Below are 13,047 nucleotides of genomic sequence, written 5' to 3'. Positions count from 1 at the left end.
ACTGATCTTGGTGAGAACTGTTGACGCGGCGTCTGGTGGCAGGTGGCCAGCGCAGCGCGGATGAGATGATCCTACCCATTCCAGTCCGCCAGTAACCTCAGTGGCTTGGGGTGTGATTAATGAGATGCCTCTTTCGAGTCCCCAGATGTGTGGCAAATTCCGCTGGAGCACACGCCAGAGTACTCCGTAGTCATGGCGCGCTCCACTGATCACTGATGGAGTGAAGATTTGAAGAGTAATTGACATACATTGGGGGAAGAAATAGAATAGGAACCTTTGATTGAGAAGTGCATGGGTTGTAAATATACTCCGAACTCTAGTAGTAAGACAAGTCAGAGGCCAGGTGCGGATAAAGAACCCATTACAACTGAAGGGACAGGGCAGCAGATTGTTGAGCATGACGGAGCTGGAAAGTCAAGTTACACAGACCATCCTGTAGTACGGAGTCATATCCTCCGTAAGTACCGTGGACTCCCAAAGTACAGACCTTGCTCTTCTCTGGGAGTATATCCGCGCCTGTGAGGGAGATGAAACGACTCTGCCCACGGTGGCTGAAGGACAATCCACACACGACTCGAGTCTTGCAGAAATGCATGCAACATCCCACCTTGTGGCGCAGCTTACAGCTGGCCCGCGCTCCTCACGAAGGGAAACGGAAATCTCAGTTCAAGTCAGTCTCATTTTCATCTCAATGATGACGCTGCGTGCGGCGTGCCTGCAGTGCCGTGTTCTCGGGAACTGTCTCACCGTACGACTACGTAACCCCATAGCAGTGGGGAGAAACATTGGAGAAAAAGTTTCTTCTGTATGGAGTGCAGCGGCACCCTCAGCTAAGAACGGCCCACCGGCAGCAGTAGCAGTGGGCTTGTGGAGTATTGCCATTGGCCACCGCCGGCAGCGGGGAGCTAGAATTTCCCCATTGGGACAGGATGAGGCCTAAGTGGTAAATTCTGCTTTGATTGGCTGGCATCTCATACCGAGGCCACAAATCAGAGTCCGGAGCGGTCTCCATCACCTCAATCCATTTTGTGCCCAATCTTCCGAGCTTATTTACTTTTCTGCAACGGCAGACGACTGACTTATCGCCTTCAACCCACCAATGGCGGCAGTGGACGAGGATCAGATGCTTCAAGTCGCACGCCAGGCTGTGGCCAGATTGATCGATGGAGATCAACCAGCCCTAGCAGACGACCCCTGCCGCCAACAGTGTCCATCTTTGATCGGATTCTCTTTTTCCACACCCATTCATTCGTTCTCTGTCCTACCTCATCTGCGGTCATTTCTATTCTGACGATTGCCACATGCTATGATCTGAAAGGACCTCTTCTTGCGATGCCTCGTTTGGCCATCGCCGGCGGTGTGAGGTGCAACAAGCAGGAGTCCAGACCGTCATCATGCTACCCCACTTTCTATTCCCCGAAATGGCGTTCTTGGATGATTGCACTGCGTCTCAGAGCGCCTGGGGAGATGGAACCGTTCTGCTCGACTTCCTCTTCGGTTCGCTTCCGCAGGCAGGGAGAATAATGCGCACTAATAAGACACAGATTCTGGAAGACGCTCGTATCATCCATATATCGTTCTGCTTCCGTTCTGCTTATACTACTACCGGGGATTTCTGTGGCAGTATCCAGTATCCACCCGGCGAGCTCCATGGTTAGCTTTGTCCCTTCAATCTTGGTTAGCCTTCCCCTTCAGTGAATTATTTTTTTCATTTTATTAATTCCACCTGTTATGAAATTGAGTTTTGCAGCAGGATTGAGGCTGATGGACACGTGCAGCTTCTCTGGACATCCGATATCGTAAAAAGGAACACGAAGGGGGCAGGCATCGCCGCTCAAGATACCAAATCATTCTTTGCCATCGGCCAGATCGGACACAGTATCAATATAGAGATGCCTAAGTGATGGCCACCCGAACTCGCCACAGTCCTAATCTCCGTTCCTGATTGCGTACAACATGGCTCCACGTCCTCCCGAACGCATTGCTCGCAGATTGCCACCGTCGTGTGCCCTCATGAGCCACAGCGAGTACTGTTCCTATGGCTCGGTAGTCCCGATCTTCCATTGTCTTCCCTTAGTGGCCCACTTCTCAAATCTCCTCTCTTAAATAATCTGTCAAAAGATGGCGCGTGGAGCGAACCAGGCCAGACCGCGCACTTCGTGGTACCCAATCACGCCCCTACGATCCAGTCATCTATGTTGCCAATTTTTCGCTGCATTATTCAGGACAAGAGCGCCTATCAGACCCGGACGTAGGCGTAATAATAAAGCCGCGCTTCAGGGCCGTTCCGTCTGTGTTTTGAGTGTTTCGCGCCTGCGTCACTTTTTTGGGGGTGATCGAAACTCTTCAGGAATATTCCATGCAGCAGACTATTTCGCCGTCAAATAGTTGCGTTGCGCTTCACCATTATCGGTCGTCTTCGATTGTTGCTAGCGAGGTATACGGTATCTATACCAGGCTCCAAATCCTCTGTAACACCGTCGATCCAGCGCTGTCGATCCTCTCATGGGCATTGACTACCGCTGCATGTGAGCAGTGGTTGGACCGTTGCAGACGAATCCTTGTCTGAAAACGGGGCCCCCGATCTTCTTTTAAAGCTGTCGGGTGTGGATGAGCCTTCTCCATCCAGGAACGGGTCACAGCCACAAAAAAAAAAGGAGAACGAGATCGCAAACACCGATCAGAAGACTCTGTCTGGCATCTGCGTGTTTCTTCGCATCTGCTGTCTTCTGTGCGCCACCACGGGACCAGCCCCATCACTGGGGTACATCAGCTCCAGAGCTCCTCCTCCTCCTAACAAGGTCCGTTATTAATACCACTGTCCTCTGGGTTTCACTATCCGCGGCAGTCCCTCCAGCCTTATCCACTCCGGATGCACAGGGCTTGTTTTGCCAGCCATTGACCTCTCGACGAATCAGTCCGCCGCGCTGCCTGGGCCTGCAAAGTCCGACGAGTCGACGACAGGCCCTTTTCAACCTCCATACCCTCCTGCACTTACTCGGAAGCGACGCTCGCTCGGTATGAGATTGATTTCGAGCTCTTGGCCGCTTGAACTCGTCGAACTGTAACTAGACCACACACGCCGCTTGTCCTGTAAGTCACTACGGCATACTACTGATCCTTGGTAAATCCTGCGCAGGGCAGAGGATTGATTTACTACTACTTAGTTTATCCGCTTGCTTGTTTTCATGTTCGTTCCTAGTAGACAGAGGTGAGTACATTGTTTTTCTTTTTCCCTCCCCCTCCCCCTCCCCATTTCTGGCTAAAATTTTCCTTCATTCTATCCTTGTCACGCACCCACACAACCCCCGACTCTCTTGCTCTGTCCTTGGTTATAGGGGCTTTCTTATTCCCAAGCAGTTATGGCGCTTTTCCCCGTCTTCCATATTCGGACAGCACCACTCCTGCAGGTGCCTATTCTGGAGCTTCTCTGAGCCATCATTGACGGCCAAGTTTCAGCAAGTGAACCAACAGGGCCAAGCAGCTCGCGGGTTCCGAGTTGCTGGTCCCAGAGGCTCCGGCTCGTTCTGCCAGATGTGACTCTAATACTATACCCAGAGTGGATGGCTAGAAGGCCCGCGAACTCACGGGGATTTTCTTCCTTATTTCGTGTCTGTCTCTTCTCCCTTGGCTCTGTTCCGTGGCTTCTCTAGCCACATCAGCAGCAGTCATGCCCCTCCTTGCGAGCAATTCACACCCAACTAGCCCATTGATGTCCCCCTGTGTTTTCTTTTCGTTCTCCACTTCTTTTTCACACCTTACACTTCAATTTGTGCGAGTCTTTCAATATGTGCTCTATATCCTCAACCCCTGTTCCTTTACTTCCTCAACCCCCCTCCCATCTCCCGCAGGATATCGAGGCAATCAAGGTCAAAGCAGGCTTTGTCGAGAGAAGTTGCCGTTGCTACAACATCAGCTTCATTCCCAGGCCAAATTTGAGTTGCCTCTTTCCCCGGGTTCATGTTCCGCCTTCTGGCACGCGCACACCACCACATGCACGCTTGAACAACCTTTTTATTCTCGTCTCTATTGACTCAGGACTAACATGGCCTAAAAAAGCTTCCTTCCATCTTTATAGTCAGGCTTGATTGCATTCAATAAGGAGTGATATTGTCAAGGGCAGTTTTTGACAAGGTGTGTAGGCTTTCGTGGGCAATTGCTGTCTGTCGCTTACACACACAAAGGATTTCGGCGGGGCTGTTGGGAACACACACCATCATATCTAGATCGCCTGCACGTTCTATCGATTTCGAGCAGTCATAGGCCTCAATCGATGGAAGGCGGTACTCCCCCAGACCGACCAAAACCAGCTCGAGAGGCCAAGGGGAAAAGCAAGGCACCGCCGGAGCCAGAGAATGTCAACGACTCTGGCGGGGCACTCGGGGTCTCCAGTATGTTCTCTCTTCCTGTTGCTAACATAGCATAGCAGTGCTAAACCGCAGATATAGGGCCGGCGTCTTTTCGTCCATCATCCCGATCTCAAAATGTGCAACACTACCCAGAGCACAGTTACATGCCGCCCGTTAGAAATTATGGACCGTCGCCATCGGTCCTGAGTATGGGAAATATGGCATCTGCACTGTCCAATTACCCGTCCGACCCGACTCGATTCGACCACCAAGCTATGCAACAGCAACAGTTTGTACCAGTCCCCGCAAATCCCGGCTTCGTGTACGGCGTGCCTCCGTATCAGTCGTTTCCCACGGCACCGGCGAACCCAAATATGATTTACAACGCTCCGTATCCCCATATGTACGTGCCATATATGCAGCAACAGCCGCAACAACAACAGCAGCAACAACAACAACAGCAGCAACAGGGGTCCCAGCTCCCTGATGGGTCTGGATTCTCACCCACTCAGCCCGCATCTACTTCGAACCAAATTGATGCATACGGACAAGGTTACTTTCACCCAAATATGTACCCCGTGGCGCAGGGGCATCACTCAAGACCCTCGATCATCCCCCACCAACCGCGTAGCCAATCGCACTCGAGCACGCCCAAAGGGCATGAGGATCGTGAATGGGAGAATCCGAAGAGACTAACGATAGTTGACGGATCGACACATATGAGGTCAGGTACAACCCAGGGTCCCTCGGCTGGTAAGTTGTGTAAAACATACTACCCGGACTGTTAAGTTGATGATAGCGGGTTTACTAATTCAAACTGTGATTTTTAGATTCCGCATCGCGCCCATCAAAGTCAACGACGTCCAAAGGACCGCCGAGAAAACCAAAACAGTCTGGCAACGCTCTTTGGGTGGGCAATCTCGCTCCCGGGACGAACATTGTGGAACTCAAAGATCACTTTTCACAGGATGCCACAAGGGACTTGGAGAGCGTCTTTCTCATCTCAAGAAGCAACTGCGCATTCGTCAACTATAAATCAGAAGAAGCTTGTCTGAGGGCACTGTCCCGGTTTCATGACACTAGGCTCCGGGGGGCGCGACTCGTTTGTCGAGTACGTCGGGGCCTGATGTCGCCGGGAGTACACAGCGAATTTACGGGGCTGCCGGACTCGCCGTCAATGAGAGAGGCGGAGGATTTGAGCAAAACAACCACCACAGAGGACGAGGGGCGGGAAGGGTCATACTCCACGCGGGTGCCCAATCGGTACTTTATTCTAAAAAGCTTAACGGTTGAGGATCTAGGGATCAGTCGGCAGAGCGGCATCTGGGCTACGCAGACCCACAACGAGGAGAACCTAAACAGGGCGTTCGAGGTGAGTGGTCCGGAAAGGTATCAGCAAAGCTGAAAAAGCAGTCGGGAAGCTAACTCAATCGTCGATAATTATAGAACGCAGACAACGTCTACCTGATCTTCTCGGCGAATAAGTCGGGCGAATACTACGGATATGCCCGCATGATGTCAACGATCAAAGAGGACGAAAGCCTGACCCTCGAGATGCCGCCACGCCCGGATCATAATTCCTCCAATGAAGCCGACAGCCCAGACGTGATACCGACACCCGCGTCATCCTCCGCACCAAATGGGCGCATCATAAACGACGTCGCGCGAGGGACAATATTTTGGGAAGCAGACACATCGGAGGACGAGGAAGGAAACCCGCGGCAGCAAAAGGGCACATACCTTGCACCGGAAGATCAACGGCAACAGGCTCCTCCTACCGCTGAGCTTCAGCTAATCGGGAAGCCGTTTCGGATCCGGTGGCTCTCCACCGAAAGGGTCCCCTTTCACCGCACGCGGGGATTACGCAACCCGTGGAATGCGAATCGCGAAGTCAAAATCGCCCGCGACGGCACTGAGCTAGAGTTCTCCGTTGGAGAGAAGCTGGTGCTTCTTTTTCATCCCGAAGCGTCGGGATGATGTTCCATCATATTACATACACGCCATAAACACACCACACTCCACCACACGCACACGAATTTACCACTTACCAGCGTTGCATTTTCTTTGAAACACGACAAGAAATGAACGGTATAAAACGAAGACCACGAACACGAATACGGCCTAAAAAAGGGAATATAGACGGGCGCAGCAGCGCAACAAATGTACATAGCACACGAGATATATACAGCATATGAGGTATAGATCCGGATAGAAGAATCCATAATGTCGGTCTGCCGGCTTGGAGCAGTCGATGCTTGGTCTGCGCGGCGAGTGGACGAAATGAACATGTCCTGACGTACTTTGGTAGCTCCAGCCCAACTCAACCAAGACTAGCCCCGTTCTGGCCCACGGTCAGCTCTGATCTTCACGCTTCTTTTGTGGGGTAAAAAGTCCGTGACTCTAGCTTTCATTCAACGTTACCTCACCCCCTCTTGGTGCTGCTGCTCTCGTCTGTCCTCTTCTCTTCTTCAATAAACCATTTTTCTCTAATTCTCATCTCTCAGCTCGCTCCATTCAACTTGATCCATCCTGATTCCTCATCTGCTGGTCCGGAGCTCCCGAGCTCCTGATCCCCTGGGACAGAAGCTACCGTAAGCCAATCACTTTCCTAAGTATCACTCATCCATAGCCTATTATCTCAATTCGCCTCCCCCGTCGTGTCTCATTTCAACTCCCTTTGTTCTCTGATCAGCACCCTCCCCCGCTCCTGCATTCCCCCTCCCTTACCCTTGTATTGATTGACATTCTGTGTCACATCACGCCACGCACCTAACCAAGTCAATCCAGCTAACTGCCGCCCACTGACCCAGCTACTCTTGACCTCACCACACAAACTCCCTGCTTTCAATTCCGACCATTTCTCTCTACCCCTCGAATCCCAAAACTCACTGCCTGGGTCGACGTCGATTCTTGATGCCCTCTTGAACCAACCGACCTGGGCCTAGCATCAGTATCTCTATCTCTTTGTCTACTCAAGCAATTCAGTCATTTCTCCTTTCTCCTTCAGTCATCATGTCAAACCACAGTTCAACCCCTCCCATCTCAGTCCCGCCCACCTCCTCGCGCCAGCGTCGAGCATCCATAGCCTCAGGACTTTCCTTCCCCGAGAACAAGCCAGGAAGCCAGAGCCTGAATAACCCTGCGACCGGCGGCTCCATGGCAAGCGCAATGGCCAATGCTCAATCGAACCACAGGCGCCGGCTCTCCATCACAACCCTGGGCCTCTCCGGCTCGCCAACCCAACCCCTGCCATTTGGCAGCCGCAACTTCCGGCAGAGCAGCATCTCCAGCTCAGTGGGGTCCAGCAGCCCAGGCAACACCGAGGAAGCCGTCGCAGAGGATCTTGAGAATTCCCCTCCCGGCGGCAGCGGCATGCCTCGATCGCCCTTTGCTCGCCGTCTCTCCTTTGGCGCGCAGGCTCTGCGAGACGCGCGCGGTGGAAGCATTGGCAATGGTAGATATCACCTTTCTCCTCCCGTGTCACCACCATCGCCAGCGGCAGGGAAGCGCCGGACTGCATCGTCCGCCGGCTTCCTGGCCAATACTGGCTATTCAGGACCATCATTATCTTTATCTGCAAGTACAAATAAAGGTTTCCCCCAGAACAATAGATCTGACACGTCTCGGCGACCAATAGGCGAGGGTTTCAACTGGTCTGAAGCTCTTCGGACAAGGGCCGAACGCGGTCCTATCTCTCCGGGCTCCGCCCAGTCCTTGCAGGGTCAGGGCCAGAGCCAGGGCCAGGGGCACCATCGACGCGCAGCATCCATTGCGTCCATGGAGCCGCCCGTCAAGGAGATGCCCAAGCAACCTAAACAGGATAATAAGCCCGATTTCTTCCAGGAGAAGATTCTCAGGGGTGATTTTATGGATTAGTCATCCTGCCATGATATTCAAGCGCGTTCACCGAATGCCCGCTGCTTTCCTCGATGAATCCCAAACATAGCAGATGGCGTCTTTTTCCATGCCATCATGCAGTACGACGCGAACTCAACTGTTCGCCTTACTATTTATGACTTTTCGAGCTGGGAAACTCCATTTCTTTCCCAGCGCGTGCGTTTTTCTTTCCACCGATCCCTTTGTGATGACTCTACTTTGATTTTACTCGCTATCTATATCTCCGACTTGTAACAAATATTGCTGCTGGACAGAAGAAACAAGTCACGCATGACAGGCATATTGCTTTCCTTCACCTTTGTGTTTTATCTATTGATCTACTGGGCTTGGTTGGCGCTGATGATGATGATGATGTCGGTCGTTTATGGAATGGGTTCTTGCTTTTCATCCCACCAAATTGCCAACCAGATCGGTCAGGGATGGGTTCTGCTGTGGTATTTTTTCCTTCATGAATATGGTTCTCATCAATATGGGCCAAAGCTAGCTGGAAATAAGTGAACATAATACATATTTGCATGGTATTGCTTTGCGAGCGAACGATATCTGTTGCCACTACAAAACCCTAAATAGATGTTCGAGCGCAGGTTGTGTAGACTGAGTTTCTAGGCGTCTTTACTAATGAAGTGATATGAGTGGACACCTTAGGGCTAGGTTTCTGAGCCGGACGCGCAGAAATCATACAGTCTCGTTAACATACATCCCTTTCTTAATCCTTATGACTTCAGAGAACTAAGATTCATAGAGACAGGCAGTATAGTTAACTCATTCCAATTAAGAAGGCCCCGTCTCAGCTCTTCCTTCTGTGAGGCGCATCAACCCGTCGCAACGCGTGCGAGCCTGCGATTCCTTCAGAGGGGCATATAGGCTATTCACTTTAGAGGTAGATGTGTGGGTCTCATTGCATCGCAGTGACCTAGCCCCGGAATGCTGGAACATTAGGGGTATATACCGGAGCGCTCCCGAATTTGGGGATTGCTAGCATAGAACGCCATGGTCCTAAATTATTATCGATTGCCCATCAACGAAACGCGGCAGGTGGTACTAGTAGAGAGAATAAGGACAAAGGTGCAGATAGAAAAGGGTCAATATGAGGAGAAGTGGGAACATCATGAAGCCAATATCAAGTAAGAGTGAAGGAATAATGAGGCGCAAGTGAGAGAAATACGATTAGATTGTGGTATGTAAGGGGTTTCGCAGACTTTCTAGTAGAGGCCGTTGTCCTTGGGTATCCCACAATCGATCTGGGCTGCCATTATATCTGAAGCATAGTATATTGCTCAGCTGGGGGAGCCGCGTTAGCCAATTTTGAAAGAAAAGGCCAGATATGGTTGGACTTGTGTACATAATTATATCTGTTGCCTTGATTACATGGGCAAATTCAAAGGCTTGAGCAAATCAGCTTGTATTCCGCAGAAGGCAAGTCTATCGAAACCATCAGTTCTATACCGGACAAAGAACTCGCATTCATAAGCAAGATATGGTGTATATCGGGCCTGGTTTCTTGTCAGTCACCCTGCTGCTCATGTGGGACAGCTGCTCAATCGTCACTTGAAGTACTGAAACAACGCATCTTGCTATATCCAAGCAGAATCTTTGTGTCGTTCGTAAGTAGAGCGGCCTCTAAGGCGTGATGAGCCGGATATCGGCAGAGAGTGCCTAAGCGAGGCAGGATATGACAAGATAAGCGTGTAGGTTAGAGAGAGCGAGGGAAGGTAAAACCCACTGCCCAATGGGCTAAAGTTGGAGAGATATATTTTTCGAAAAAGACAGAGAAGCAAAGAAGTGAACAGGAGATTAGATGGCCTTTCTCAAATGAAGCTACCCCTTCCAAAAGCTGTGGTTGACACAAGAAATCCAAGGGAAAGAAAGAGAACCGTCCTCCAGACTGTTTTTGCTGGAGATCAATGTTATCGATTGGCAGGTATAGTCGTACGTGACATAAACCCCCGAGCAAGAAAGATATCCGAGTACCGCTCAGCAGTGCCCAAGAAAGTGAGTTCATCAAGGTCCAGTACCAATGATAGCCGAGCCGAAAATGCAGGGTGGTATGGCTCAGGATGGGTCCCCAGGGGCGAATGTGCCCAGTGTTTTTCTTTCCACCGAGAGAAACCCCATTTGTCAATTGCCAGGAAAGCCATTGCGGGACATCATGTGAGGGTGCTGCAAGTCATGCCTGATATTGATCGCCCCCAAGAGCGAAAGGTGCTGACAAGGTGAGGTGTAGCAAGGCTGAGAGTCTGAGTGTTGTCAGACTTGGACTAAATCGGACAGGACCCAGCAGTGCACGGGTTCTCAGGCCCACCTCACGACATCCTCACGGCTGGCCATTCCCATCTATGGGAGGACAATGAAGGCGAGATATAGAAGAACAATGAATTCATCGAAGAGAAAATATACAAGTATAATACATATCCGCATAGCATCAGACCTTTCTAAAGCCGATGGCAGACAATCGCCCCCGAAAACCCTAGATGCCCATTCTAGACAGCTTGTTAGGGTTAGGCATCGCGAAACTCACTGGTATAGACAGAACAACCACACGAATGTACACTCCATACAGTTACACTGTTCCTGATACTGACGGGCCAGCTCCATCCTGATCAATATGCTGATGTCCCGGCCCATACTGTCCCCGCTTACCCTGCTCCTCCTCATCCGCCATATTCCTCGCTGCCCTCTGATCCAGTACATTCGCCGTTGTAACACGCTCTTCTGGAGGAGGTGGAACCCATTTGCTGCTTTCCCAGGGCGGTACATGCATGACGTACATCATGTCTATCTCTTCGAGCGTTTTGCCTTTGCCTTCGAGCACGAAGAAGTATACCACCAGGACCGCGACGAAGAGGCAGCCCGCGAACACGTAGCCATATGCAAAGTCAATGGCCCCGGTAATAAAGGGGGTGAAGAAGCTTAGAAGGAAGTTCCACAGCCAGTTCGAGGCTGTAGCCAGCGCCATTCCCTTTGCACGGTATCTAGCTGAAAAGAAGGTCAGCATCCAACCAAATATGTTGATCAGGGAGTAAAAACTTGGATAAATTTCAGCTATTAGCGCCCATATCATCGGGCCCCATGTGGTTGCAAATCCTTGATACGTGAGCTTCTGGTTTCATGGAGTATAGAGGGGTTGGTTCCTGGGGCGTGGTGGGCCGGGGAGGGGTCGACGAACCGGTGATGAACAAGCATGCAAAGACTACCATCGCCTTTCCAGCCCCTGGAGTAGCAGGGGGATCATCAATATTTAGAGAGAAGTGTCCAATGCTCGCAAATACCATGAAACAGCAAAACATCCATATTCCGCCTGTGATGAGGGACTTGCGCCGGCCAAAGTGCTCGACGATGTACAGACCGCCAAATGTCGTACCAAAATTAACGCCACCAAGAATCATTTGAGTGACAAATGAATTGCTGATTCCGGCCCCGCGGAAAATGACGGTGCCTAGGCATGTTTATGAGTATATCTATCCGACTCAGGGCTTTCCGCGACACGTACCGTAATAAAAGAAGTAGTTTGCGCCAGTCAGCTGTTGAAGAGCCTGAAGGGTAACGCCTAGAATGATTCGGTACCGCATGCGAGGCCCCTGGAACATCTCAATGAGCCCATGGATGCCTCGCTTGGCCGCGCCCTCGGCCTCTAGCTGGTCTTTAATCTCCGCCAATTCTTGAACGACGACTCGGTGTGTCTGAGGCACGCCATAAAGCTTTGCCATGGTGCTTTTGGCCTTGTCGATACGCCCATGGCGGTAATCGTATCGGGGGCTTTCTGGGAAGAATATGATTCCAATACCGAGGAGCAAACCCCAGAGGAATGTGATTCCGAGTGTGATACGCCATGAAGCAGAGCTGCTCATGCTTTCTGTTCCGAAGTTTATCTACCAAAAGGATCAGCCATGTCCTTGCCAGAGGGAGGATAGACCAACGCAGTATGCAACGAAGATACCAAGTGTAACGAATAATTGATATGAACTGGTTGCTGTCAGGTGGGGAATAAATACGTCTGCGACTTGACTCACCAGACCATGGCACCACGGATCTGCCTTGGGGACGTCTCACCCTGGTACAATGGCACTTTTGAACGTTAGCTCACGCAGTTGTGGTGGTGAATTTTGGGCTTACCCAAGAGTGAGCACGCGCCGACACCGAAACCCGTAACAAAACGACCCATCATGAACTGGTACCATTTGGGATGAGGCGAGGAGATTTGAATTATAAGCCCAACATGAAGGATAATGCACCAGAACGAGATGGACCATTTGCGGCCAATGCGGTCTGCCAACGGACCGGCCATTAGGGCTCCCAGAAGAGTACCGATAGACAACTATAACAGTATAAGAATCGGAATGATGCATAGCCAAGACAGTTTGCATACCATAGCAACGATCAAGCCAGACCTCACGTTGCTAAACTTATACGATCCGTCATCCTGAAGCTGGCCAAACCGCCGCTGAAAGTTCTCCATCTCTAGGAACCCCGAAATCTGGCCAGTGTCGTAACCAAAGATGAGTCCACCGATAGAGACAAAGGCTCCCAGTGCCAGAGACCGCCAGGTCACAAAAGGGACGGGAGAGTCGGTGTAGCCATGCTGTTTCTCTCGATCGGTTAGATCCGAGGAATGGCTGGTGCGGCTTTGCTCCGCATCGAACCGGTTGTGAGGGAGATAGGCTGAGAGTCGCTTCATTCTCGATGATGGTTATTATTTTCTACAACTACAATCCACAGCAGGAGATTTCACCAAAAAGTATTTATGTCATTTTTGAAGAGGCGGGCGTGTGTGCCTGCGATGACGGAGGCCAATACGTGTGCT

The 13,047-nt window shown here is 51.1% G+C and overlaps 5 protein-coding genes across 5 annotated transcripts; 4 read left to right on the top strand and 1 right to left on the bottom strand.

Moving 5' to 3' along the window:
* Positions 1 to 494: 494 nt before the first annotated feature.
* On the top strand, positions 495 to 1,012 carry BJX68DRAFT_20064 (uncharacterized protein). Its single transcript, XM_071037553.1, has one exon. The coding sequence runs from the start codon at positions 590 to 592 to the stop codon at positions 938 to 940; it is 351 nt and encodes a 116-aa protein (XP_070901690.1). The 5' UTR covers positions 495 to 589; the 3' UTR covers positions 941 to 1,012.
* A 2,058-nt stretch (positions 1,013 to 3,070) lies between these two features.
* Positions 3,071 to 4,204, top strand: BJX68DRAFT_231286 (uncharacterized protein). The gene is made up of 2 exons (XM_071039322.1): positions 3,071 to 3,093; positions 3,168 to 4,204. Exon 2 carries the CDS (start codon positions 3,671 to 3,673, stop codon positions 4,031 to 4,033), a length of 363 nt encoding a protein of 120 aa, XP_070901689.1. The 5' UTR covers positions 3,071 to 3,093; positions 3,168 to 3,670; the 3' UTR covers positions 4,034 to 4,204.
* A 69-nt stretch (positions 4,205 to 4,273) lies between these two features.
* On the top strand, positions 4,274 to 6,326 carry BJX68DRAFT_253690 (putative YT521-B-like splicing factor; the record flags this gene model as incomplete). The annotated part of the gene is made up of 4 exons (XM_071042755.1): positions 4,274 to 4,391; positions 4,449 to 5,102; positions 5,180 to 5,728; positions 5,803 to 6,326. The coding sequence occupies 4 exons, from the start codon at positions 4,274 to 4,276 to the stop codon at positions 6,324 to 6,326; spliced, it is 1,845 nt and encodes a 614-aa protein (XP_070901688.1).
* A 438-nt stretch (positions 6,327 to 6,764) lies between these two features.
* BJX68DRAFT_231273 (uncharacterized protein) lies at positions 6,765 to 8,894 on the top strand. Its single transcript, XM_071039321.1, has one exon. The coding sequence runs from the start codon at positions 7,362 to 7,364 to the stop codon at positions 8,223 to 8,225; it is 864 nt and encodes a 287-aa protein (XP_070901687.1). The 5' UTR covers positions 6,765 to 7,361; the 3' UTR covers positions 8,226 to 8,894.
* Positions 8,895 to 10,806: 1,912 nt separating this feature from the next.
* BJX68DRAFT_274063 (sugar porter family MFS transporter) lies at positions 10,807 to 13,046 on the bottom strand (the record flags this gene model as incomplete). Its single annotated transcript, XM_071047584.1, has 7 exons — positions 12,613 to 13,046; positions 12,360 to 12,561; positions 12,257 to 12,311; positions 12,164 to 12,209; positions 11,737 to 12,115; positions 11,409 to 11,682; positions 10,807 to 11,272 (listed from the first exon to the last, which is right to left on the bottom strand). The coding sequence occupies exons 1-7, from the start codon at positions 12,919 to 12,921 to the stop codon at positions 10,807 to 10,809; spliced, it is 1,731 nt and encodes a 576-aa protein (XP_070901686.1). The 5' UTR covers positions 12,922 to 13,046.
* Position 13,047: the final 1 nt, after the last annotated feature.

The sequence above is a fragment of the Aspergillus pseudodeflectus genome, assembly GCF_044049435.1.
Source record: "Aspergillus pseudodeflectus strain CBS 756.74 chromosome Unknown BJX68scaffold_10, whole genome shotgun sequence".
Classification (NCBI taxonomy): Eukaryota; Fungi; Ascomycota; class Eurotiomycetes; order Eurotiales; family Aspergillaceae; genus Aspergillus; species Aspergillus pseudodeflectus.
The sequence above is the reverse complement of the archived record's forward strand: the minus strand, read 5'-3'. Positions and strand labels throughout refer to the sequence as shown.

Bases quoted from the DNA above. Each gene is read 5' to 3' on its own strand.
- BJX68DRAFT_20064 (XM_071037553.1), top strand. From the start codon at position 590: ATGCATGCAACATCCCACCTTGTGGCGCAGCTTACAGCTGGCCCGCGC.
- BJX68DRAFT_231286 (XM_071039322.1), top strand. From the start codon at position 3,671: ATGCCCCTCCTTGCGAGCAATTCACACCCAACTAGCCCATTGATGTCC.
- BJX68DRAFT_231273 (XM_071039321.1), top strand. From the start codon at position 7,362: ATGTCAAACCACAGTTCAACCCCTCCCATCTCAGTCCCGCCCACCTCC.